Source organism: Neophocaena asiaeorientalis, unplaced genomic scaffold (genome assembly GCF_003031525.2).
Source record: "Neophocaena asiaeorientalis asiaeorientalis breed wild unplaced genomic scaffold, Neophocaena_asiaeorientalis_V1.1 scaffold134, whole genome shotgun sequence".
Taxonomy (NCBI): Eukaryota; Metazoa; Chordata; class Mammalia; order Artiodactyla; family Phocoenidae; genus Neophocaena; species Neophocaena asiaeorientalis.
The window spans coordinates 18,170,834-18,198,409 of NW_020185339.1; the positions used below are offsets into that span (position 1 = coordinate 18,170,834).

At 38.4% G+C, this 27,576-nt stretch overlaps 1 protein-coding gene across 1 annotated transcript; it reads right to left on the reverse strand.

Moving 5' to 3' along the window:
- Position 1: 1 nt before the first annotated feature.
- Positions 2 to 27,453, reverse strand: RXYLT1 (ribitol xylosyltransferase 1). Its single transcript, XM_024736385.1, has 6 exons — positions 27,147 to 27,453; positions 24,985 to 25,128; positions 21,164 to 21,266; positions 11,739 to 12,053; positions 9,470 to 9,640; positions 2 to 435 (listed from the first exon to the last, which is right to left on the reverse strand). The coding sequence occupies exons 1-6, from the start codon at positions 27,313 to 27,315 to the stop codon at positions 21 to 23; spliced, it is 1,317 nt and encodes a 438-aa protein (XP_024592153.1). The 5' UTR covers positions 27,316 to 27,453; the 3' UTR covers positions 2 to 20.
- Positions 27,454 to 27,576: the final 123 nt, after the last annotated feature.

Consider the following 27,576-nt stretch of genomic DNA (forward strand, 5'->3'; position numbering starts at 1 on the left):
CTCAAAAAGATGAACTACATTTAACCTTTATTCTTTAGAAATGAACTTTCCACAATATTAATAAATCTCATTTTTAGCTCTGCTTTGAAGTTTTGATACCAGTGAAGTAACCTTTTTCTTCTTTGAATCTTTTCTTGTAAAATTATAGTTTTCTCTTTTTCTAAAATAGCAGGAAGTTCCTTCCAGTTATTAATAAAGATAAAGCGAGCATTCATGGGCTTGAGTAACTGCAGAGGAGCATTATGGTAAACAGATGAATTTCCACAGCTGCCAGCTGTCATTACGTCTTCTACCACGGGAACGGAGCCATAGGAGCAAGCCTCATATATTCTGTAACACTCCGTGTTTACTCCTGCTGGGCACAATGTGAGATCACTCTGACGCAGAGCATCTTGATAATTCTTAAGGCTTTCATTTGTTTCTTGAGGCTGCCACCTAGAAAATCAGAAGAAAACCTGAAGTTTTCACTTTACTAAGCATATCTTTTGTGGAAGAAAATATTTTATCTTTTAATGTTGGTTACAAGAAATGGTAAACACATTATAGAGATGGCAGGCAGAAGAGATGAATAAAATCTTGCCCAAATAGATTTCTTGAAAATATTTAAGAATTTGAGAAGTTTACAGCTACACATTAAAAAAAATCTAGTGGCCATACAATTTCTGAATGAAATTCTATCAGCCAAAATTTTGTGAGTGCTCGTCTTCTTTCTCTACCTCACCCTCCATCCAAATTCCTGCCCTTATGGAGCTTATTATCACAGTTCTAGTGGTGGAGACAGACAGTAACCAGGTCAAGTCAGTAAATTATTTAGAAGGTGTTAAGTGTTGTGTGGAAAAATAAAGCAGAGAAGTGAGGAGGGAGTTTTTGGTAGGATGGTATTGCAACTGTAAACAGGTGATCAGGGAGTGTCTCACTTCATGGGCATCTGAGCGGGGAGCCAGAGGAGAGGGAGCAAACCACACAGATATCTGGGGGAAGAAGAGAGCATAGAGCAAGCATAAAGGCCATGACATGGCATGTGCCAGGCATGCTCAAGGGACAGCAAGGAAGCCAGGGTGGCTAAAGCAGGTTAACTGAAGGGGAGAGGTATAGAAGATGAAGTCAGAGCACCCATCACACAGAGTTTTGATCAGAGGGGTAACTGACTTCATCTATGTTTTATCAGAATCTATCTGGCTGTTGTGTTGAGAAGAGATTGTATGGGGCAAGGGTAGGAGCTGAGAGGCTAGTTAGAAAACTAGACGTTCCCTCCTGACTGTTCCTATTTTCTCAGTGAAATAAGCAATAGGGTCATAAGGTAAGAGCAGTTGGGAAGAGAGAAGAAGGTATGAAACAATCTTCCAGGAGAGAGGAAGAATACATGGACAAGGGAGATGGATGACTGCTGGACACTCAAGGGTCAGGGTCATATATATATATATATTTTTTTTTAATAAATTTATTTATTTTTATTTTTGGCTGTGTTGGGTCTTTGTTGCTGTGCGCGGGCTTTTCTCTAGTTGCGGCGAGCAAGGGCTACTCTTTGTTGCGGTGCACAGGCTTCTCACTGGGTGGCTTCTCTTGTTGTGGAGCATGGGCTCTAGGCACGCAGGCTTCAGTAGTTGTGGCACATGGTCTCAGTGGTTGTGGCTCGTGGGCTCTAGAGCGCAGGCTCAGTAGTTGTGGTGCACGGGCTTAGTTGCTCCGCGGCATGTGGGATCTTCCCGGACCAGGGCTCAAACCCGTGTCCCCTGCGTTGGCTGGTGGATTCTTAACCACTGCGCTACCAGGGAAGCCCAAGGTCATATATTTAAAGTGAGATCAATTGGCACCTTTCTCCAAGTGTGTTTGGCTGCATGGGTGAAGGTATGGAGCAGGTAAGAGAGCTGGATTTAACCAGAGTTAGGGTTTGCTAGATTAAGGAACTAGGGAGCTGAATGTATATGTGGTCATGATTGATTATGAAATTTAAGTGGGTAAAGAATAAAGTAAAGATGAGGTGGGTGAAGGACAATGAAATGGTATTAGGAGCTATGAACTGTAAGTCCCAGCTAAATTGCTGAAGTCAGAGTATTACAGGGAATGAGCTGGAATGATAGAAAATGATGTTTACAGAGAAAGAGATGCTGGAATTTGAGATCATGCAGTATGTGTAATCATAAGGCCCAGGAAATGACCATGACAGTGAATGGCTGAGGTCAAGTGGAGACCCAGATTGCTGGGGGAGAGGAAGTAAAGGAACTGCAAGACCAACGTGATGGAAAGACCATCTATGTGGATTTGGGAATCACTAAGAGTGAGGCTGGAAAAAATGTCAGAGAGACTGAGAGTAGGCCAGGAACTAGACTCTTCAAAGAATTAAGGGGATAAACCCAAGGGTCAGTATATGATTTCTCTTTTCTTTTAGGAGTTTTTTAAAAATTAATTTTATATTGGAGTATAGCTGATTTACAATGTTGTGTTAGTTTCAGGTGTACAGCAAAGTCAATCAGTTACACATATATATACCTCCACTCTTTTTTTAAGATTCTTTTTCCATGTAGGTCATTACAGAATATTGAGTAGAGTTCCCTGTGCTATAAATAGGTTCTTAGTTATCTACTTTATATATAGTAGTGTGTATATGTCAATCCCAATCTCCCAATTTATCCCTTCCCCTTATGATTTCAAAGAGAAAGAATAATGGATAGTTTTGTCTGCTGGTATGAGATTCAAAACTGGAGGTTTTAGGGAGGGAAAAGGGAGAGTGGTCTGGAAGCAGCAATGAGAAGGAGGACACCTACTCCACCTCCTGGCTCAATGGTAGGAGAGAGATTTCAAGAATAATTCTGTTCCCACAGTAAGCTTTATTATTTTGCCCTCACTCATTCCATTCTAGGCACACTGTCCCTTGTTCCTCACACATGGTAAGCATGCTTCCACCTTAGGCCTTTATTTTGCTCTTCCCTCTGCCTGGGCAACTCTTCTCCCAAATAGACATGAGGCTCACCCCTCTGCCTTTTTCAGTCCTGTGCTTAAATGCAAACTTCTAACTAGCACTTTCCTTGGCTATTCTAAAATATCAAATGCTCCACTCCTGACCCCAAGTCCTCTCTACATCCCCCTCCTCTGCTCAATTTTTTTACATGGTATTTATCATCGTCTGACACTATATATATATGACACAATATATTTTATTGGTTTGTCTCCTCCAATAAGCATTTAAGTTCTAAGAGGGCATGGACCCTTTTAACTGTTTTGCTCACTGCTGTATCCCTTTATGGCTAAAATAGTTTTTGGCATATAGCAGTTGCTTGACAAATATTTGTTGACTGAATGGATATAATATGATTACACTAGCCATTAGAGAAATGTAAATCAAAACTACAATGAGGTATCACCTCACACCAGTCACAATGGCCATCATCAAAAAATCTACCAACAATAAATGCTGGAGAGGGTGTGGAGAAAAGAGAACCCTCCTGCACTGTTGGTGGGAAGTAAATTGATACAGTCACTATGGAGAACAGTATGGAGGTTCCTTAAAAAAACTAAAAATAGAACTACCATATGACCCAGCAATCCCACTACTGGGCATATACCCTGAGAGAAGCATAATTCAACAAGAGACATGTTCCACAATGTTCATTGCAACTCTATTTACAACAGCCAGGACATGGAAGCAACCTAAGTGTCCATTGACAGATGAATGGATAAAGAAGATGTGGCACATATATACAATGGAATATTACTCAGCCATAAAAAGAAACAAAATTGAGTTATTTGTAGTGACGTGGATGGACCTAGAGTCTGTCATAGAGTGAAGTATGTCAGAAAGAGAAAATCAAATACCATATGCTAACACATATATATGGAATCTAAAAAAAAAAAAAAAGTTCTGAAGAACCTAGAGACAGGACAGGAAAAAAGATGCAGACATAGAGAATGGACTTGAGGACACAGGGAGGGGGATGGGTAAGCTGGGACGAAGTGAGAGAGTGGCATGGACATATATACACTACCAAATGTAAAACAGATAGCTAGTGGGAAGCAGCCACATAGCACAGGGAGATCAGCTCGGTGCTTTGTGACCACCTAGAAGGGTGGAATAGGGAGGGTGGGAAGGAGATGCAAGAGGGAGGGGATATGGGGATATATGTATACGTATAGCTGATTCACTTTGTTATACAGCAGAAACTAACACAACAGTGTACAGCAATTATACTCCAATAAAGATGTTACAAAAAATATATATATATGACGTGGACCTGCTGGGGGAATGGACTTGGGGTTATGGGGTGGGGAGGGGTAAGCTGTGACAGGGCGGGAGGGTGGCATGGACGTATTTACACTACCAAGCATGGAATGGATAGCTAGTGGGAAGCAGCCACATAGCACAGGGAGATCAGCTCGGTGCTTTGTGACCACCTAGAGGGGTGGGATAGGGAGGGTGGCGGGGAGAGAGACGCAAGAGGGAAGAGATATGGGAACATATGTATATGTATAACTGATTCACTTTGCTGTGAAGCAGAAACTGGCACACCATTGTAAAGCAATTATACTCCAATAAAGATGTAAAAAATATATATATATATGATTACGCTAGCAATACTGAATGGATATGATTACACTAGCAATAGAGTCAGGATTTCTTTTTTTCTTTTTTGTATATCTATGCCTGATTGATTGGTTGATTTTTTACAATTTCCAACCCCTTTTCTTTGAATGAAACATTTCTTAAATTGTGTAATGCTTTACAATTTTCAAAAGTTTCACACACATAATTTCATATAATCACATAATAACCCTTCTTCCCCCTCTACCTCTAAATTGCCTCTCCTGCTTCCCTCTCCTCACTGGTAACCACTAGCTTGTTCTCTGTATCTGAGTCTGCTTCTTTTTTGTCTTATTCACTAGTTTGTTGTATTTTTAAGATTCCACATTAAGTGATATTAAACAGTATTTGTCTTTCTCTGTCTGACTTACTTCACTTAGCATAACACCCTCCAAGTCCATCCATGTTGCTGCAAATGGCAAAATTTTGTTCTTTTTTATGGCTGGTTATTATTCCATTGTATATATATATACCATACCTTCTTTATCCATTCATCTGTTGATGGATGCTTAGTTTGCTTCCATATTTTGGCAGTTGTAAATAATGCTGCTATGAACATTGGGGTGCATGTATTGGTATCTTTTCAAATTAGTGTTTTTGGTTTTTTTCCAGTTTTTTTTTTTTTTTTGTATATACCCAGGAGTGGAACTGTTGTGTCATGTGGTGGTTTTATCTTTAGTTTTTTAAGAAATCTCCATACTGTCTTCCACAGTGGCTGCACCAATTTACATTCCTACCAACAGTGCCCTTGTCTCCACATCCTCGCCAATATTTGTTATTTGTGTTCTTTTTGATGGTAGCCATTCTGACAGGTATGAGGTGATATCTCATTGTGGTTTTGCTTTGCATTTCCCTGATGATTACCAATGTTGAGCATCTTTTCATGTGTGTGTTGGCCATCTGCATTTCCCCTTTGGAGAAATATCTTTTCAGTTCTTCTGCCCATTATTTAATCAGGTTGTTTGCTTTCTTGATGTTGGGTTGGATGAACTGTTTATATATGTTGGAATATCAACGCCTTATCAGTCATATCATTTGCAAATATCTTCTCCCATTGAGTGGGTTGTTTTTTCGTTCTGTTGATGGTTTCCTTTACTGCGCAAAAGCTTTTAGGTTTAATTAGGTCCCATTTGTTTATTTTTGCTTTTGCTTCCTTTGCTTTAGGAGACAGATCCAAAACAATATTGCTGTGATTTATGTCAAAGAGTATTCTGCCTATGTTTTCTTCTAGGAATTTTATAGTATCTGGTCTTATATTTAGATCTTTAATCCATTTTGAGCTTATATTTTTTATGGTGTTAGCGAATGTTCTAATTTCATTCTTTTACGTGTAGCTGTCCAATTTTCCCAGCACCACTTATTGAAAAGAATGTCTTTTCTCCATTGTATATTCTTTCCTCCTTTCTTCATAGCTAAATTGACAATAAGCATGTGGGTTTATTTCTGTGCTCTCTAGTCTGTTCCATTGATCTATGTGTCTGTTTCTATGCTGGTACCACATTGATTTGATGACTGTAGCTTTGTAGTACAGTCTGAAGTCAGGTAGCGTGATTCCTCCAGCTCTGTTCCTCTTTCTCAAGATTGTTTTGGCTATTTGGGGTCTTTTGTGTTTCCATACAAATTTTAAAATTATTTGTTCTAATCTGTGAAGAATGCCATTGATATTTTGATAGGGATTGCACTGAATCTGTAGATTGCATTGGATAGTATGGTCATTTTAACAATATGAATTTTTTCAATCCAAGAACAAGGTATATCTTTCCATCTGTTTGTGTTATCTTCAATTTCTTTCATCAGTGTCTTATAGTTTTCTGAGTATAGATCTTTTACCTCCCTAGGTAGGTTTATTCCTAGGTATTTTATTCTTTTTGATGAGATGGTATATGAGATTGTTTCCTTAATTTCTCTTTCTCATAGTTCATTGTTAGTGTACAGAAATGCAACCAACTTCTGTATATTAATTTTGAATCCTGCTACTATACTGAATTCATTGATGAGCTCTAATAGTTTTCTGGTGGTGTCTTTAGGATTTTCTACGTATAGTATCATGTCATCTGCAAACGTGACAGTTTTACTTCTTCCTTTCCAATTTGGGTTCCTTTTGTTTCTTTTTCTTCTCTGATTGCTGTGGCTAGGACCTACAAAACTATGTTGAATAAAAGCAGTGAGAGTGGGCATCCTTGTCTTATTCCTGATCTCAGAGGAAATGCTTTCACCTTTTCACCATTGAGTATTATGTTAGCTGTGGATTTGTCATATATGGCCTTTATTATGTTGAGGTATGCTCCCTCTATGCCCACTTTCTGGAGAGTTTTTATCATAAATGGATGCTGAACTTTATCCAAAGTTTCTTCTATCGAGATGATTATATGGTTTTTATTCTTTACTTTAAAAATATTTACTTATTTTCTTTATTTATTTTCTTTATTTTTGGCTGTGTCGGGTCTTAGTTGTGGCACATGGGATTTCTGTTGAGGCACGTGGGAATATTTTGTTACAGCACACAGTCTCTTCATTGTGGCGCGCGGGCTTCTCTCTAGTTGTGGTGTGTGGATTTTCTCTCTCTAGTTGTGGCACGTAGGCTCCAGAATACGTGGACTCTGTAGTTTGCGGTACATGGGCTCTGTCGTTGAGGCACATGAGCTCAATAGCTGTGGCATGTGGGCTTAGTTGCCCTGCGGCATGTAGAATCTTAGTTCCCCAACCAGGGATCAAACCCATGTCCCCTGCATTGAAAGGTGCATTCTTAACCACTGGACCACCAGGGAAATCCTCCCAATTACTGTTTTTGATATCATATTTTACATCTAATTGTTTTGTGTATCCCTTAACTCAGGGGTCCCAACCCCCAGGCCACAGACCGGTAGTGGTCCGTGGCCTGTTAGGAACCGGGACGCACAGCAGGAGGTGAGCGGCGGGCGAGTGAACAAAGCTTCATCTGTATTTACAGCCCTCCCCACTGCTCGCATTACCACCTGAGCTCCACCTCCTGTCAGATCAGTGGCGGCATTAGATTCTCATAGGAGGGCGAACCCTACTGTGAACTGCGCATGTGGGGGATCTAGGTTGCGCGCTCCTTATGAGAATCTAATGCCTGATGATCTGAGGTGGAGCTGAGGCAGCAATGCTAGTGCTGGGGAGTGGCTGCAAATATAGATTATCATTAGCAGAGAGGTTTGACTGTACAGAGACCATAATAAATCAACTGCTTGCAGACTCATATCAAAGCCCTATCAGTGGGACTTCCCTGGCGGCACAGTGGGACTTCCCTGGTGGCACAGTGGATAAGATTCCATGCTCCCAATGCAGGGGGCCTGGGTTCAATCCCTGGTCAGGGAACCAGATGCCACATGCGTGCTGCAACTAAGAGTTCACATGCCACAACTAAGGAGACTGTGTGCCGCAACTAAGGAGCCCTGGAGCTGCAACTAAGGAGCCCGACTGCCTCAACTAAGGAGCCCACATGCTGCAACTAAGACCCGGCACAACCAAATAAGTAAATTAATATAAAAAAAACAACCCTATCAGTGAGTGGCAAATGACAAGCTGCATCTTATGGAGTAGACTGGACATAAGCAACACACCTCGGGTGTCACTGTCTCCCATCACCCCCAGATGGGACCATCTAGCTGCAGGAAAACAAGCTCAGGGCTCCCACTGATTTTATATTATGGTGAGTTGTATAATTATTTCATTATATATTATAATGTAATAATAATAGAAATAAAGTACACACAGTAAATGGAATGAATGCGCTTGAATCATCCCCAAACCATCAACACCCCCACCACCCCAAGTCTGTAGAAAAACTGTCTTCCACAAAACTGGTCCCTTGTGCCAAAAAGGTTGGGGACTGCTGCCTTAACTGCTTATCGTGGATATGGATGATTTTACTACTTTTGTATTTTAACCTCCCTACCAGCTTTGTGTGTGGTGATTTCCTACTTTCACTATATGTTTGCCTTTACTTCTTTCATTTTGTAATCTTCTTCTTTCTAGTTGTGGCATTTTCTTTTTTTCACTTAGAGAAGTTCCTTTAACATGTGTTGTAAGGCTGGTACTGTACTCTTTTAGCTTTTGTTTGTCTGTAAAGCTTTTGACCACTCCATCAAATGTGAATGAGAGTCTTGCTGGGTAGAGTATTCTTGGTTGTAGTAGAGTCAGGCTTTCTAAGAGAGAGTATCTGCTCCAATTAATGTATTTCTAGATCTAAAAGGACATTTTTGTTTAGGCATTACTTCTCTGATGACTCTGCTTTACACATGAAACTCCACTTGTTTATCTAAAAATAAAATGAACGATCCCCAAATTTCTTCCTTCAGTTCATGAACACCTGTTTCATGATTACCATGTAAAAGATGGAAGAAAGTTAATGCAGTTAAATCCATCCATCCATCCATCCATCCACTCCCCACTTATCCTGGCCTACTTTATTCAAGGTCCTATGTTACATCTGGGGATTCAAAGAAGAATAGTACATGGCCTTTGTCCTCAGGGTGGTGTCAGGTTCCTGAAGGTGTGAGGAGTATGGCATGCCAGTCTTGGAACACTGAACTGGTTTGCCGAACATCTCAGAGATGAACCTAAGATCATTACTGTCATTTACAATCTCCTGTGTTCATATCTGACTAACAAATATTATTGAGGAAACCTGAACAATTGACATTTGCATATGATAGTTACCAGCATTCCCCTTCAAGATGGACTACAGGAGAGTCTCTCTATTTTTAATGTATATAACATAGTTTCTTCACAGCTTTAATTACTCATGCATCTTCTGGAGAAAGACTGGTATTAATGGAGTTAAAAATGTCTGTGAAAACCTGTGCTGTCACACAAAGCAACTCTCAGATTGGAGACAAAATGGCTGAATCATGTAGACACAGAACTTACTGTTCTCTTGCTGAAACCCAACAAAGCTTATCATTCCCATCTTGTTTCAAAATGTTCATTAGTGCTTGTCTGGATGAATTTTCATAAATGGTTCCTACGAAATTACACAAGTATGGCCTTTCATTATGCAGCATTGACCAATTCGCCTCCACCACAGGAAAATTCCTGTATCTATAAAAATAAGTACATGTGAGTTAATAATATATGACAATAGGGCTGGCAAAATTTCCATAATCTAACATCTTAGGTAGCATGATGATATAGAGAAAAGAGATTTAAAATATGATTTTCTAAACCCCCAATTATAATTTTCCATGCTTACTTTGGAAAAGTTCCTAAATCTATTGACTTAAAAAAAATTCTCACTTTGACATCTTTTACAAAATTGCTATAGAGACTATGTGCCTAAAGTGCTTTGTTTTTTATATTCTTCAACTTCTATTACTTACCTGAAGTTATAAGACAGGTTGAATTTAAGACATTAAAGGTATAAAGAATCTTCTACATTCATAATAATCATGATTTAATTAATGTTTTAGGCAGGTGATGGAAAGATTACAGAATACATACTGCTATAGCAAAGAACTCCAACTCCAAAGGCTTATCAAGTAGATTAAAAAAAAAACAACCTTACATCCCACACAGGAGAGGCCTGTTGCAACTGGCCCATTCTAATAGGCATTTGGTAATTCCAGGCATCAAATTATGTGCCTGAACTACAACCTTCACATAAGAGAAAGCTTAACGTAACAGTTAGTCTGTAACAGGTTTTCTCGATTTTGGCATTACTGCCATTTGGGCCAGATAATTCTCCATTGTGGAGGCTGTCCTCTACATTGTAAGATATTTAGCAGCAGCCCTGGCCTCTATCCACCAGATGCCAGTACAACCTCCTCTCTCCACTTGTAACAACCAAATATATCTCCAGACATTGCCAAATATCTCCTGGGGGTGGGGGTGGGGTGAAATTGCACCTGGTTGAGAACCACTGATCTACAGGAAAGATACTGGCTTTGTCCAACATTACCAGAGTTACTGTGAAGAAGTAATTCTTTTGTTTCAAAACATTTTACAAATATGGGCTCTACACAAGGGATAGATTTTTCAGAGCACCTTAACTTGGCTATACCTAACAAACCTTTTTGTCTGCCCTACCCTAAGCCTGCTGAGTCAGAATTTTGTTGTGGAAGGCCAGGGAATATGTCTTTTTAATGTGCTTCCCTGGTGATATTTGTGTAGCCAACTGGGCAGCAGTCTAAGGTCACATTTTGTAACCAGTGATAAAATAATGCATAATGAACATCTGATTCAAATACAGTATCATATTACTGAGCTATTTCATAATTCATCCATTCAACAAATATTTATTGAATGATTACTCTGTAGGCACTGTTTTAGGCTCTACAGATAAAGTAGTGAACAAAAGAGACAAAAATCCCTGCCATCAGGAAGTTTATGTACTAGTGGCAACTTAAAGTCAACTTACTGTCATTCAAAGGCTCTCTATTAACAGAATGATACAAAATAAGTTTCCAGTTCTATAGAAAGACTTTACATATATTACATACTATTTAATTACCCTTTCTTTTTTTTTTTTTTTTACCCTTTCTTTTTACACAACAGATTTGTGCAAATTCTATCAATCCTAGTCAGAGACCTGAGTATATTATAATCCTCCCAAACCCCAGGGTCAGTGTGCTCTTCATTTAATATTGAATCTAAAGTAAGGATTTAAGGGGAGTTCGCTGGCAGTCCAGTGGTTAAGACTCCATGCTTCCACTGCAGGGGGCATGGGTTCAATTCCTGGTCAGGGAACTAAGATCCCGCATGCCATGTGGCATGCCCCCCCCCCAAAAAAAAGAAGAAATAAAGTAAGGATTTAAGAAAACTCTATATCTATATAGTTATATAGGTATAGTTATATATATAGATTCTATAATTGTTTTAGGAAGGTCCGTCTGTCTGCCATCCACCGCTAAACATTTCTTTAAGGTACTAGTGATAAACTTTAAAATTTATCCTATGACTTGGGGTTCTAAAATACAAAAATGTAACTCATCTGCTCTCCTCATAAAAGTCTAAAATACTCTAAAAACGTCATTATTACCAAAGCATGAGACCAAACCATATTTTTGCCCATAGAAAAGGCTGTACACAGCCTCAATGAGCTCAGAAGAACTACATTTATTACAAATTTAAAACACAATCTTGCTGATACAGAAATTCAGGTCTTAGAGTCTAAAAACATGTAAGAATATTTGGTACTTACGTTGCTACTCCTAAAGGCCATTGAAAAACATCCATGTTATTAATCCAGGGGCTGTCATATATTATGAAAAGTAGTTCCACAGAGCCTCCATTTCTTTTGAGAAACTGGTTTATCCACTCATTATTACAATGTTCATTTCCAAGCAAAACAACAGCAAGATGCTGGAGTTTTTGAGTTTGCACTAAATTTTGTGCATAAAGTAACCACTGGGTGGCATAAAAGACCTTTGCTTTTTCTCTTCCATTTAGAATGAGTACCACATTATTCTCATCCACAGAGAAGTACCCTGGGACCACAGCTGGACCAGTGATGAAGCTGTTAAAAACAAAACAAAAACAAGAGACAAACAAAAAGAGAACAGAAGTATTTGGTATCAGTTTTAAATCATTTTATATAAAGTATATAATGAAACTTAATCCATATTCTTTCTAGAAATAATTTCTATAACACATGTTTTTTTGAACAACTCTGGATGATGGGACATAGATGCAGATTAATGGGAAACTTTGGTTGTAGACAGATTAATTATATGCAAATTTGAAAGTACCCACAGGAAAAAATATTTACCTTATAGATCTAATAAAAGTATAAATATAAAAATTTGAATGGGAAGATATATATAACAAACTCACGATAGTTAGTGGTTGTCTCTTAGGAGGAAGGAAGAGGAAAGGGCCTGAGGAACAATACAAAGAGAGCATTTATTGCCTTTACTGGAAATATCTAATTCTTTTACGAGGAAAGTTAAATATCTGAAGCAAATATGACAGAGAGCCAGAATTTGTTAGTTCTAGGTGGTGGGTAAATGGGAATCTGTTGTATTACTCTCTATTCTTTAAGGTATTTAAAAAATATCATAAAAGGAATAGATACATGTCATAACTCACATTTCATATTATGTGCTGCTTCGAACAACCAATACCATTGAAATATTTTACACGAATATGTATTAAATACAAAATATACCATTTAACCTATCGTAAACTTAGTTACAACGGTCCTAGATTCTTTGCAAGCTGCTCAAACATTTCTTTATAACTTGCTAGAATCTTTTAATATTTAGTACAAATATGCTGAAATCCTGCTTTTTTTGCTTACTGTTGGGGATAAAAACTAACATTATTAAGTGCCTTTTATATACATGATACATAGGCACTCTGCACAGGTTATCCTTTAACCTCCACAACAACTCTGCAGAGATTAGTCCCCCATTTTGCATTTGGGAAATCAGGCTTAAGTTGCACAACCTGTGATGGCAGCATCAAGTTTTGAATCAAGATCTAACTTCAGCAAAAACAAAAACAAAAAAAATGATCTAACTTCAGAGCTTGAGTCATTCCCATGACACTATGGTTAACAAGTAATCAAATTAGTAGATATTAATTAAAACACAAAATATAAATATGTACTTGTCTGTATATGTACTGTATGAATTCTATGACATTCATTATTCTACAGTGATAATAAGCTACACGGATCAGAACTGCATTTTGAGTCTGCTTTGGACAGGAAGATGCCAAATAATTCAGCAATCATTTAGTAATTTAAGAGAACGGGCAGAATCTGAGGGGTTAGAAAGCACTTTAAAGAGAATGATAATAATTATGATAGGTTTAAAATACTTATTATTGGTAGTACATGAACACTTTTTCTCTCCTTTAAAATTATAGGTGGGAATAGTTCTAATTTTATTGATCCACACAAATTAACAAAAGCATGATTCATTCAGGGCACATTTGACCCATCTTGGAATCTCCACAGCTCTCTTTTTGTAGAATGCTCTCACATTCCAGCAAGCAGGCATGTCAGCTCTTATGCTCTGACTAATTGGTTTTCTAGACCTCAAGGCCATGTTCAAGTAATAGTGAAAGCCCTGGGGTCAATGCTCTGGAGCTAAGGTATAGATCGGAGGTTCCCAAATTTTATTGGTTCCCAAGACTTCCAGTGTTTTAGTAATTTTTTCAAGCCAGAAGAAATGAGTAATGGTTCAGTTTTTTAAGTTGTTAGATCCAAATAACTTAGCATTTATGTCCTAAGAGCTTAGAAGCCACTTTAAAAATAATACACATACACTGAAGGAAAAAATAATACTCCTATTTCATTCTTAACTAACCACACACTTAATAATGGGATGTGTGCACCCGTTGAGCATTACACAACTTCTCAAACCTTGGAATCAGAGACGATACTGCCACGGTCGCTGCCTGTTCCACTTTGATTTTTGCACAGTACTTGGATTTGATCACAGCAACCATAGGAAATCCAGCTCCACAAATGTATGACATCGCTGAAATGGATGTAGGGTGATCTAATGTTGAAATTGTGAACTACCTCAAACTGGTTTGCATGGTGTTTGACAGATATGAAGTATAATTGTGATTCCTACAAATATCTGTGGTGCCCCAGGGTGCCTTAGTATACAGTTTGGGAAGCACAGATTTAGGTAAAGAAACTTTAGGGGTAAAAAAAAATCCCATAAGATTCAGATAGTTGTGTGTGTGTTGGGAGGTGTGTTAGTCAGACTGCAGTGGGTTGAGAAGTGAATGAGAAGGGGACAGTAAGAAGTAAGTGGGGAGAAATGCAAATCAAAACTACAATGAGGTACCACTTCATACCAGTCAGAATGGCCATGATTAAAAAGCCTACAATTAACAAATGCTGGAGAGGGTGTGCAAAAAAGGGAACCCTCCTACACTGTTGGTGGGAATGTAAATTGGTGCAGCCACTATGGAAAACAGTTTGGAGGTTCCTCAAAAAACCAAAAATAGAGTTACCACATGATCCAGCAATCCCACTGCTGGGCATATATCCAGATAAAACTATAATTCAAAAAGATACATAAACCCCTATGTTCATAGCAGCACTATTCACAATAGCCAAGACATGGAAACAACCTAAATGTCCATTGACAGATAAATGGATAAAGATGTGGTACACATACACAATGAATATTATTCAGCCATAAGAAATAATGAAATAATGCCATTTGAAGCAACATGGATGGACCTAGAGGTTTTCATACTAAATGAAGTCGGAAAGAAAAAGGCAAAAACCATATGATATCAATTATATGTGGAATCTAAAATATGACACGAATGAACTTATCTACAAAACAGACTCACAGACATAGAGAACAGACTTGTGGTTGCCAAGGGGCATGGGGAGTATGGGAGGGATGGATTGGGAGTTTGGGATTAGCAGATGCAAAGTATTATATATAGAATGGATAAACAACAAGGTTCTACTGTATAGCACAGGGAACTATATTCAACATCCTGTGATAAACGATAATGAAAAAGAACATGAAAAAGAATGTATATATATGTATAACTGAATCACTTTGCTGTACAGCAGAAATTAACACAACGTTGTAAATCAACTATACTTGAATAAAATAAATTACAAAAAAGAAGTAACTGGGGACAGTAAGTGTAGACAACTCTTCTGAAAGTGTGGATGAGAAGGTGAGAACACAATAATGAGTGAAAGGTGGGAGACAAAGGAGAGCAAGGAAGTAACGGATGGAGCAAGGTCTTGGGATATGCAGAAGGAATGCACAGGTGGAGGGAGTTAATACTGAACACAGGTGAGGGAGATCACCTCATTGTCTGAGAGCTGAGGAAAGAGAGAAGGTTAGGTGAGGGATCACATAGAGATCATGTAGGTAAATGTTAGAGGAGCAGCTAGTTAAGGGAGATAATTGTGGATATCTTGAGGAAATAGAGGCAGGGGTGTCTGCTGAGAAAGAGGGAGTTAGGCAGGTGTTGGGTAGTGGCCTAGAGAAGAGTAGAAAAATCTGCTTTTATTCTTTCTGTATTTTCTATCTTGAACGCATACTAGCTATCCAGTCATGCAAGCTAGAAACCAGGGAACTATCACATTCGATTCTTGCTCTCATCTAATAATCCTTAAATTCTGATAGTTTTGTCCCCAGATTTCTAAAATTCCTGGCTCTGCTGGAATACCACTTCCCAATTTCATCCCTTATTTATATCTCTGCTGGATACTTATAGTTTCCTAATGCAATGTCCTGGTCTGCCTGCATTCAGCTGTCTCCTTCAAATCATTTTTCCACATGGCTACTGGAGACATCTACACAAAAAACATACATGACAATACCACTATCTAGCTTAATCATCTTCAACTGCTTTTCACTGAACAAGAATAAAGTCCAAGAGTTTTAATGTGGCAAATACAAGGCCCATGATGATCTAGCCCTTGCCCTCCACTCCCAATATGAGCTACCCTACCCCATCTTCATGCTCTAGGGATTCTGAATGGTTTGCGATTCTATGCACAACCCAAGCTGTTTATCAATTCTTAGGCCCTGATATTGCCTCTGCTGGGAATATAATCACTCCTCTCACTGCCTTCCTAAATCCTACTAATCTTTTAAGACTTAGCTCAGCTATCACCTCCTCTAGGAAGTCTTTCTTGATAGGTCCCATATCCCCAACTCTACTCATATTGAGTTAGTGGCCTTCCCTCTATATTTCCCTAACAACTAAGGAGTATGCACGTCCTTACCATTATGCTTTGTATAAGGTATGAAAATTATGTATGTGTTTATCTCAGCCACTAGTGTGTGAACTCCCTGAGGCTAGGGAAAAGTATTTTATTCTCTTTGAAATCCTCAGAGCCTAGTAGGAACTAACTAGCAGGCACTCAGTAAATGCTGAATGAGTTAAGCCATAATTCTCTTTAAGGGAGTTATCTGCTCTACCAATTTATTTAAGTTCTCCTACTGCATTTAAAATATGAATCAAGTTACAAAAATTCAATCTATTAATAAATTTCTAGCTATACATTTATTACATAAAGTAGGGCATATGTATGAGATATTATAGTATATTTATGCATGATAAAAGATGTATTTTAGTTTCCTGAAGTTATTCATCATGCATCAGTCACAAATACCCATTAGCTGAAAAATGAACATATTTAAGGAGCTCATACACAGAATTTTAAAACAGTGACTTGCTCTTCTAGATTTCTTAGCATATATTTAATAGTCAGAACTTCTATTTTTCAATATTTATTCTTTTTCTGCTAGGTTCGGAAGAAAACTTTCTTCCCAATAAGTACTTTCAATACTTACAGAGTCCAGAGAAATCATTTGAATATTGAGTTCTAAGCTGAACGAGAGCAAAATATATTTTTTTAGAATCCAATATAATTATTGTTTCATTCTTTCTAAATTCAGTCAGTGCTACTGAACAAACGCTATATGCTATTACAGTAAGTGAGTTACAGATAAGATTAATAATTGCCAGCTAAGAGTCTGGCAAATGCCTTGATAAAGAATAAGCGCACAAGCTAAACCATCCACACAGCTCTCAGCCATCGAATTCTACATCATTTTTGGTTAATACATAGTTTTAGAAAATAGGTATACCGAACCCATGAATGGCCCTTACTTTTGAATAGCTGTTGCAATTCACCCTACTTTTGTGGCCAGCATCATTGCCATGACTCCACGCCTTCTGAATTCAGTGTTTATGATGGAACACTCCCACCCTCATACTAGCTTGGCTGGAGTGGGAGAATGGGCATTATGAAGAATTAACTATATTGTCTTTCTTTACCAATGAAAATTTTATTTGAGATCTGTATTGATCTATGGTTCAGTATATGACTGAAACATAGTATAGCCATTAATATTATCTATAAAAGCTTTCACTCACTGTAATGAGTAGTGAGCTCACTAAATTCTTATAATAGTAATATCTGGAAATTCTAAAAATAGGAATCAGACACATTTTATCGTGATCTTCAGAGAAAAGTTCAACTTTTTCATAAGGAGCAGATGCTCATTGAAAATATAATTGAATTTAGGACTTCCCTGGTGGCACAGTGGTTAAGAATCCGCCCGCCAATGCAGGGGACACAGGTTCATGCCCTGGTCGGGGAAGATCCCACATGCCACGGAGCAACTAAGCCCGTGCACCACAACTACTGAGCCTGCGCTCTAGAGCCTGCGTGCCACAACTACTGAAGCCCACGTGCCTAGAGCCCATGCTCCGCAATGAGAGAAGCCACCGCAACGAGAAGCCTGTGCACCACAATGAAGAGGAGCCCCCAGTCGCCGCAACTAGAGAAAGCCTGCGCGCAGCGACAAAACACCCAACGCAGCCAAAAATAAATAAGATAAATACACTTATTAAAAAAAAGAAAGTATAATTGAATTTAGATAACAACGAATTAAGTAATTTAGCATCTAACTTTTGTTTTATCAAACGGGTAGACATTTATATATCTTATGATAATGCCTGCACATGCACATTACAGAATTCTGAAGGCAGTCTTTTGGGGATAATCAAAGGTTTTGATAAGCAGAAGACTCCTCCTAAGAAATTAAACATAAAGTTGCCCTTTGAAATTAAACTATAAATGAACATATGACAGATATGAGCAGAGACAGGCAAAGTTCCTTCAAGAGACGGAATGGGTGCCATGCTAGCTTGTAACCTAATTGAACACATTAACAGAAAACGTGTATCAGAAAGGTGTTTATTGGGAGGTATGTGAATGGAGAGATAATAGACAATAATGGAAACACAAAAAAAAGGAGAACTGAAAGGTAGGGAGATGTTGCAGTACCTATTTAAGTAACAGTAAAAATAATAAAACTAATAACAAGACTTCTATTAGTGATTACCATGTGCCAGATACTGGTCTAAGCACTGTATGTCTATTAATGCGTTTAATCTTCAAAACAATCCTGTGAAATAGAAACTAATATTTACCTTAATAATTATTTTAAATTATTATATTATATATATATTACATTATATTATAATTATTTTAAACTCAAGGAAATCCAGGAACTGAGAAGTTAAGAAACTTGCCAAGGCCAGACACTAATAAGAGGTAAAGCTGGAATTGGAACTGAGATATTCTGGCTTCAGAGTCTGTGACCTTAACAACCCAGTCACATTGCTACACTGCCCACAGGTGACTGGACTTCACCAGCCTGCCTCACAAGTTCAGTCTGCCCTGCATGTATTCATCTATTCACATCCTGAGCACAGCCTATGTATGGTACTGACTCAGTGGTGAACATGGAGTCATTCATTTCTTCCCTTCTGAAACACACAGATTTGGAAGTGCTATATATAGTTATAGCCCACATTTTGATTCCATATTTAATCAAACAACTCTCAAATATTTAGGTATCATTTGTAGTCTGCCTATATGGAAAGAATGTGCTGGTCAAGCCAATACAAACATGTGGACTGACCGATAGTTCTATTTCCGTTCTGAGTTATTTACTTGACATTCTGGATTACATTATTTGGGCCTATGAATAGATAAGAATCAGCATTCAGGAGCCTGATCGACCCTGGAACACTGAGGATACCTTTCTATTTTCTGTCTCGGAAGTGCTGTGAAATTAACGTTAAATGATATAAGCTCTTTGTAAACTTAAAGGTTTATTTAAATAGAATGTATTTATGCTTATTTAAAGGATTTTGATAGTATTTAGAAACTCTTTCTGTGTCTTCAAGATGACCGATTAATTCCAATTCACTTTTGGTCAAATAAAAATGAATGTGTTGGGACCTCCCTGGTGGCGCAGTGGTTAAGAATCCGCTTGCCAATGCAGGGGACAAGTTCGAGCCCTGGTCTGGGAAGATCCTACATGCTACGGAGCGACTAAGCCCGTGCACCACAACTACTGAGCCTGTGCTCTAGAGCCCGCGAGCCACAACTACTGAAGTCCATGTGCCTAGAGCCCATGCTCTGCAACAAGAGAAGCCACCGCAATGAGAAGCCCGCACACCGCATTGAAGAGTAGCCCCCACTCGCCACAACTACAAAAAGCCGGCGCGCAGCAACAAAGATCCAATGCAGCCAAAAATAAATAAATAACTTAAAAAAAAAGAATGTGTTGAAACATTTAAGTTAATACCCATGTAGCCTGATTCAACTCAAAACTTGCAATTTCATAAAAGTTTATTAATTTTGGATAAATTATGTATGCTACTTTCCATAAGCCTAAAACTTTAATAAAATGTTTAAAAAAATCTTTTACAATAGTGAACTTCCTTGAATATACAGTTCTCTTAAATTCTAAAAGGAAGTAGCATTGTTATTTAATCATAATATAAAATCTCAGGTAAAAATTTCAGAAGGAAACAGGAAGTTAGTTTTTCTTTTGGGAGTTAATGCCATTTGCTCAAAACCTTTGCTGTAGTAACACTGTATATTAACTTCTCTATGAATTTCAAATAATTCTTTTGAAAATGCTAATATATATTGTAGGTAGACCTAATAGACTAATACTCATAACACATGTTTACTTTTAAAACAGCAAAATGTTAAATTTATATGCATAATACACATTTACTTTCAAACACCCAAATCCAACTATTTTAAGTTTAGGATTATGTATAAACTCTTCAATGGGATTAGAGCAATAGAAACCTGGAGATAAAAGGAAAAATAATCATTACCAATGTTTACTTTTCAAGAATGATTACTTTGAAAAGATACATGCAATGAAATTGCTTTCCAAGTGTGTATACAGTAAATAAAGAATTAAAAGAGCAGCGAAAATTCAAATGAAACTGATATTAACTACAGCTCTTCCTCTTGATTTCTGTGAGAAATAAATGGAAACCTAAAGGAAACCATAATCTTTGGTTCACATTTTTTTCCCTTAATAATATAATTGTAAAATGAAATAAGCATTTTAAAATAATTATTTTTGGTTTTTATTTCAATAAGAAAGCAAAATCTAACAGAAAATAGCATTCTTTCATTGTCACAATATTTCTAAATAAAATGATCTTAATTCTATTTAAAAATCTTCAGAAAATATGCAATCACAGATAAAAAGTTTTATAAAAATAAGAGTGCAAAAATGTCAATAATACATTGGTTTTATTGAATTAAAAAAAGATTTCTGAATATTGCAGTGAAATGGTAATCTATGCTATCAAATCATGATAGAATTCATATATGAAATGTTTTGATAAAAATTTCAAAACTAATAGCAGTAGCTTTGCTACCACGTGAATATATAAAAATATGTGAATCTATTACATGAAGGAGAAAAATAAAAATACTTTAAGTTTTCATATTATTCCAACATACAGAATGTTCCATGTTTATCAACAACCAAATGTTGCAAAATTTAGAGCATGAACTTTTCCATATAATCAGACATGTTTTGATGAAAATGAAATAGACACATGATTCCAAAAAACCCGTATTTTGTAACATCCAATTTTATAAGAAAATGTTTAAGGTAAGCTTTAACTACAAATATATATACATGAGGTTTATCTCTCCATCCTTCACAAGTTGAAGTGAAAATATTTTCTATAAATATTGATATATTTTCCTCTGATTTTTCTTCTAGTATTTACATAAAAAATTGTACAGCAACGTATCAAAGGTTAATGCTGCACAATTAATACCTGTAACGTGTTCTTCCAACAACTAAATTTCCTTCTCTCCGCTGAGCAGTCACATCAGTGGGCTCAAGTAAACCTTCAAAAATATGCTCCCAGAGATACAAACCTGGTAATTAAAAAAACAAAAAATGAAAGCATGTACCTTCTGGTGTACTCTAGTGTGTGAGATGAATTTATGTTCTGCTCTTTCATATCATTTGATTAGGAAACCAGATTCTCTTCCTTTTTGGGCCCAAAATCATCAATATGGCAGCTAATGTACGAGAGACTAAACTCAGAGGTTGTCAGTGTAAAATGTGGGTTATATTAAAGACAAAAAACTCTCTTACTCTGTATTTGAGAAACCCCTAATCATCACTGGACCTTTACTATCTATCTTATCCTGAAATGTGTTATATTACAGTGTAAGTTACTGTATGATTAGGACTGTTTCTATATTATAACAGAAGGAGGGGGGAAATCACCATCTTGTGCCAAACAGAACCAGAGAAGCTCGTGTATGTACATATACATTCAATATGTCAAGGAGATATTACCTCCTCCCCTCCTGAACACACATCCTTCACTGCGTGATGCCCTCTGCAAACAAATGCCACTGTGTCTTTTCTCCTTAGGCTGGCCCCTACGTTTTATCATGATTTCACCTGAATGAAAGCTCTCTGAGTAGAGGTCTCAGAACTCTGTGTTGTCATACAATGAGGTAATCTGGAGATGAGGAGGTAATCAGGGAGCCCAATTACGTAAATGTAACTAAAAAGTTAGATTGAGAGATGTGTTTTGTTCCATTCTCATTACACTGTGGTACTAAAAGACACACACAAAACCCATGTTTAAAGACTTGGCTAATCAGATAAAGCTTTCCAAATATGGTAGGCTGAGTAATGCTTTCCTCCAACCCAAGAGGGCCAAAGATGAAATCTCTAGCACCTATGAATGTTAACTTTACAAAGCAAAAGAGACCTTCTAAATGTGATTAAGATAAGGATGCTGAGGTGGAGAGATTATGCTGGATTACCTGGGTGGGTCCTATGTAATCACAAGGGTCCTCAGGAAAGGGAGGCAGGAGACCGAAAATGAGGGAAAGAGATGTGAGGAGGAAGCAGAAGTCAGAGTGAGGTGGGGCCATGAGTCAAGGAATGCAGGCAGTCACTAGAAACTGTAAAAGGCAAGGAAGCAGATGCTCCTCTAGAGCCTCCAAAGGGAATATAGCCCTGTGGCCACAGTTTAGATTTCTGCCTTCAGAAACGTAAGCTAATAAACTTACGGTGACATCAGTTAATAATACTGTATTGCATATTTGAGAGTTGCTAAGAAAGTAGATCTTAAAAGTTCTCATCACAAGAAAAAAAATTGTAACTATGTGAGGTGATGGATGTTCACTAGACTTACTATGTTGATCCTTTCACAATATATATAATATATCAAATCATATGTAGTACACCTGAAACATAGTTATATAATGTTATATGTCACTCACAGATCAATTTAAAAAATGTGTTGTTTTAAGCCACTAAATTTTTGGTAGTTGGTTATGGCAGCTAAAGGAACCTATAGATTATGTAGCAATAGATTATGGTACCTGGAAATGGGGTGCTGCTGTAACAAAGACTTAAAAATCTGGAAGTGCCTTTGGAATTGGGTAATGGGGAAAAGCTGGAAGAATTTTGAGAAGCATGATTAAAAAAAACCTAGATTAGATTGCCTTGAACAGACTGTAGGTAGAAATATGGATGTTAGTGACTCAGTTCTGAGAACTCAGAAGAAAGTGAGGAGAACAGTAGAAAAAAACCTGTATCATCTTAGAGAATACTGAAATCACCATAAACTGACTGTTGGTAAAACTATACACATTAAAATTGCTCTTGGTAGGGGCTCAGAAGGAAATGAGGAACATGTCATTAGAGACTGGAGAAAAGGGGATCTTTGTTATACAGCAGCAGAAAGTTTAGCTGAATTGTGTCCTGCAGTTATATGCAAAGCAGAACTTGTAAACGATAAACTTGGATAGTTAGCTGAAGAGATTTCTAAGTAAAGTGTTGAAGTTGTGGCCTGGTTTCATCTTGCTGATTACAGTAAAATATGAGTTGAAAAGAGAGACTGAGGAAAAAACTGGTAAGCAAAAAGGAACAATGACTTGATGATTTCGGAAATTCTTAGCCTATTCAGATTGCAAAAGAGGTGAAAAATTAGGAGATTCACTGTCAAGAAAGCATGTTCTGGAGAGAAGGCTAAGGATGTAGGTGACATCCTTTTGCTAATGCCTGGTCAGAATACTCAATCACAAAGAGGGTTTTTTGAAAATATTAGGTGTTAATTTATGGATCTCCTTAGCCATCTCAGCAGAAGCTAGAAATAGAGATGGGATTATCCAGGTAAGACCTGTAGAGGAACTCCTGTCTAAAAAAGCAAATCTGTGTGACATAAATGGGAGACCCACAAGGTTCTTGAGAATGTTATATTAGCAGAAACACTGCCAGCTTGGACTAAAAGGGACAGAGAGAGCTTGAAATGAAACAAGCTTATTGGACTCCCAAAATCCTAACAGCAGGAACAGGATGATAAAACTACTGAGCTGCAAACACATGCTAACCTTCCTGAAAATGGAAGGATGACTTCCCAAGCATGGAGCTGAAAGTCCAGAAGTAAAGCTCTGAGCCACAGAGTACTCCCAGGCATTGAAACCTAACGGAGTTTGCCTGGCTGGATATCAAAATTGCTTAAACCTGTGACTCCATTTTCCTTCCATTTTCTCCCTTTTGGAATGGGAATTTCTATAACTGGTATCCTATGACTGTGCCTAGAGAATAGGTCGATGAATGAATGCAGTGCTTGATAAAGCTCATCTGGACACTTTGTGCCTACTGGATTGAAATGAGAAAAGTCTGGAAACATGAAACTTGTTAAGAAGTCGATATAATTAAAAACTAGAATGAGGAAGTGGAAATTTAAAGGAAGAAATTAATATTAGAGATTTTAAAGAGAAAAAAGTTGCTAGAACTTGATGATTGGATGCCTAGGTCTGGGTACTAGAACTTCGGAGGTCAGTAGTAATTTTCAAGGATGTATATATGCAAGTGTCTATGAATTTATGAAACATCATGGGTCAGGCACTACTATTCTGTTTACTTTCCTTTCACCTGGTACCTTCTATCCATATCCCTTACTGTACATAAATCTAACTAATGTTTTATGGCCAAAGAAAGCCCCTTCTAACTCACTAAATTCCTTCTGACTCTTCTGTCATTGAGGGTCTCCCATTCTCTAATTGAGCATATCATATAACTTAGAACAGTACACTCATGATACTCAGAGCAAAAATGCTTTCGTGGGCAAACAAGTTTAACCAACTACATACTATATCCTCTTCTTAGACATTCACAATGAACACTGGCATATTAAAGGCTCCGACAAAGCCCTGCAATAAAGAACCTTGTTTAACTTTGTTCAGTTCAATGTTTCCCAAACTTGTTTGGCCATTAAGGGCAGGGGCCACATCTTATACTTGTGCATCAAGTGTCCAATAAACACATAATTCCATGAAAATTCAGTTGACATAGGCATTTTAGTATAATTATGCATACACAACCCACTCTTTGTATTGACAAATAAAGCTGTGCTCTGCTAAAGACCAACAACAGATTATATGTGTGCATGTGTGTCTTTGTGTGTGTGCATTTACACAGATGTTGTCTAACAGAAAAGAGAAATGGAATATTGAGAAAAAGTGAAAAAATGCATCAGGATGTCTTAACAAATGATGAAATAAACTGTAAATATATTAACAAAGTGCTTTTTACATGTCTTAGCTTTAAACATTAACTTACCAATGGCAGCTTTGCCCCAGATTTGTACATGGAAGTCTTTTTTCTCTTTTGTGGACTTATTTAAGATCTGAAGTCTGTGTTTTTGCTCATTTTTTTCATCTTCTTCCCAAGGATTCCATTCTTCACTTCTCAAAGTAGATTGTTCTATGTTATAAAAAGAGCAACAAGTGTTATCAATAAGGTAGAGCTGCAGTTGTAGATAAATTCAAGCCATGTAAATTAGATGTTAGGGAGTTTTAATTGCATCCTAACTTCAATTTTTCAAAGAGATAAAGCAACAGAATTTGAACTGGTTAAACATTGTAAAAATAAAAAAAGGAAATCATAACTTAATTTTGATTGGAAAGAGCTTGATATAAAATAATAAAATGTTAACACAAGGCAGGAAATTCTCTCTCCCAAACAAAGCCTTCTAAAATGACTGGGTACAGTAATACGCATCAAGTTACAAGCTTAACTTTTGCCAGTTCTTTACAGATCGTATATATGTAACGCAACCTATACATAAAAACTTGACTTCAACATGAAAAGTGTCCCACAGTTTCAGATACTATTGTGCAAAATTCTGAAAGAAGGGAGAAATAAGCCTGAGTCCGATCCTGACATAGGTCAAAATACAAGAGAGGGGATCAAAACTTGGAGATGAAGCGCTCTGGCCTTCAGAAGTCACAGCAGGATTAGAGCAGGCCCTTTGTTTTAATATGGGAATAGGTGTCCTTAAGCCAGCGGCATTCCAGCAAATCTCTGGCATTTCGTGACAATATCTTGGATATTTTTTTTAACATCTTTATTGGAGTATAATTGCTTTACAATGGTGTGTTAGTTTCTGCTTTATAACAAAGTGAATCAGTTATACGTATACATATGTTCCCATATCTCTTCCCTCTTGCGTCTCCCTCCCTCCCACCCCTCTAGGTGGTCACAAAGCACTGAGCTGATCTCCCTGTGCTATGCGGCTGCTTCCCACTAGCTATCTATTTTACGTTTGGTAGAGTATATATGTCCATGCCTCTCTCTCGCTTTGTCACAGCCTACCCTTACTCCTCCCCATATCCTCAAGTCCATTCTCTAGAGGGTCTGTGTCTTTATTCCTATCTTACCCCTAGGTTCTTCATGACCTTTTTTTTTTTCTTAGATTCCATATATATGTGTTAGCATATGGTATTTGTTTTCCTCTTTCTGACTTACTTCAGTCTGTATGACAGACTCAGGTCCATCCACCTCACTACAAATAACTCAATTTTGTTTCTTTTTATGGCTGAGTAATATTCCATTGTATATATGTGCCACATCTTCTTTATCCATTCATCTGTTGATGGACACTTAGGTTGCTTCCATGTCCTGGCTATTGTAAATAGAGAGCTGCAATGAACATTCTGGTACATGACTCTTTTTGAATTACGTGGAGAAAAGACAGCCTCTTCAATAAGCGGTGCTGGGAAAACTGGACAGCTACATGTAAAAGTATGAAATTAGAATACTCCCTAACACCATACACAAAATAAACTCAAAATGGATTAAAGACCTAAATGTAAGGCCAGACACTATCAAACTCTTAGAGGAAAGCATAGGCAGAACACTCTATGACATAAATCACAGCAAGATCCTTTTTGACCCACCTCCTAGAGAAATGGAAATAAAAACAAAAATAAACAAATGGGACCTAATGAAACTTAAAAGCTTTTGCACAGCAAAGGAAACCATAAACAAGACCAAAAGGCAACCCTCAGAATGGGAGAAAATATATGCAAATGAAGCAACTGACAGAGGATTAATCTCCCAAATTTACAAGCAGCTCATGCAGCTTAATAACAGAAAAACGCATAACCCAATCCAAAACTGGGCAGAAGATCTAAATATCTTGGATATTTAAGATGCGTTTTAAAGGTGTGCGCACCTGTCAGCCCCAGGGGTAGGGAGTGGGGACGGCGTGTGGGACTTGGGCAAGGACGGGGGCATTCATACATCCATCCTCCAGTCCCGAGGCCTGGGCTGGCTACCGAGAGCTGAAGTAGGAAAAGCGCATACCGGGGCCCGGGGGCAATCCCGGACCCGAGAGCGGGACCGGTGGCCGCGCGGCTCCGCTAGCCCAGCCCCCACCAGCCCGCAGCCCCGAGTCTCGGCGCGCCGCTGAAGAGGGAGGCCGCGGGCCGGTGTCCTACCTCGGCCTCGCCTCTCCCGCGCCGGGGCAGCCCCCTTCCTGAGGCCCCGCAAAGACGCGTCCTGCGTCCGGCGGCTGCGCCCGAAGAAGACGTGGTAGGCGGCGTAGATGGAGAAGAGGCAGTACAGGGCGATAAGAATCGAGCAGAGACGCTTCCGCGTCAGCCGCATCCCACTCAGCCTTCCCCTCAGGCCACCACTACAGTGGAGATGGGCCGGAGGCGAAGCCGCCACTCAGCTCCGCGGCCCTAGCGTCGCCGAGTACGAACGCAGGCCCTGCCGGAGGGAGTAGTCATCCGAAACGGACCCGCCCGCCGCTTCCGCCCGACGCGCCCCGACCCCGCCCCTCGCCCTCGCCCCACCCAGGAGGCGAGCCTTCGGCCCCGCCCTCAGCCCCGCCTAAGCCTCTCTGAGGCTCCTCCGTCCCGCCCT

What these genes read in the sequence shown, in the direction of transcription:
- RXYLT1 (XM_024736385.1), bottom strand. Translation starts at nt 27,315, where the DNA reads ATGCGGCTGACGCGGAAGCGTCTCTGCTCGATTCTTATCGCCCTGTAC. An exon ending in GCGGGAGAGGCGAGGCCGAG is followed by an intron (nt 25,129 to 27,146) that starts GTAGGACACCGG and finishes TTTATAACATAG; the next exon opens with AACAATCTACTTTGAGAAGT. An exon ending in GTTGGAAGAACACGTTACAG is followed by an intron (nt 12,054 to 21,163) that starts GTATTAATTGTG and finishes TGTTTTTAACAG; the next exon opens with CTTCATCACTGGTCCAGCTG.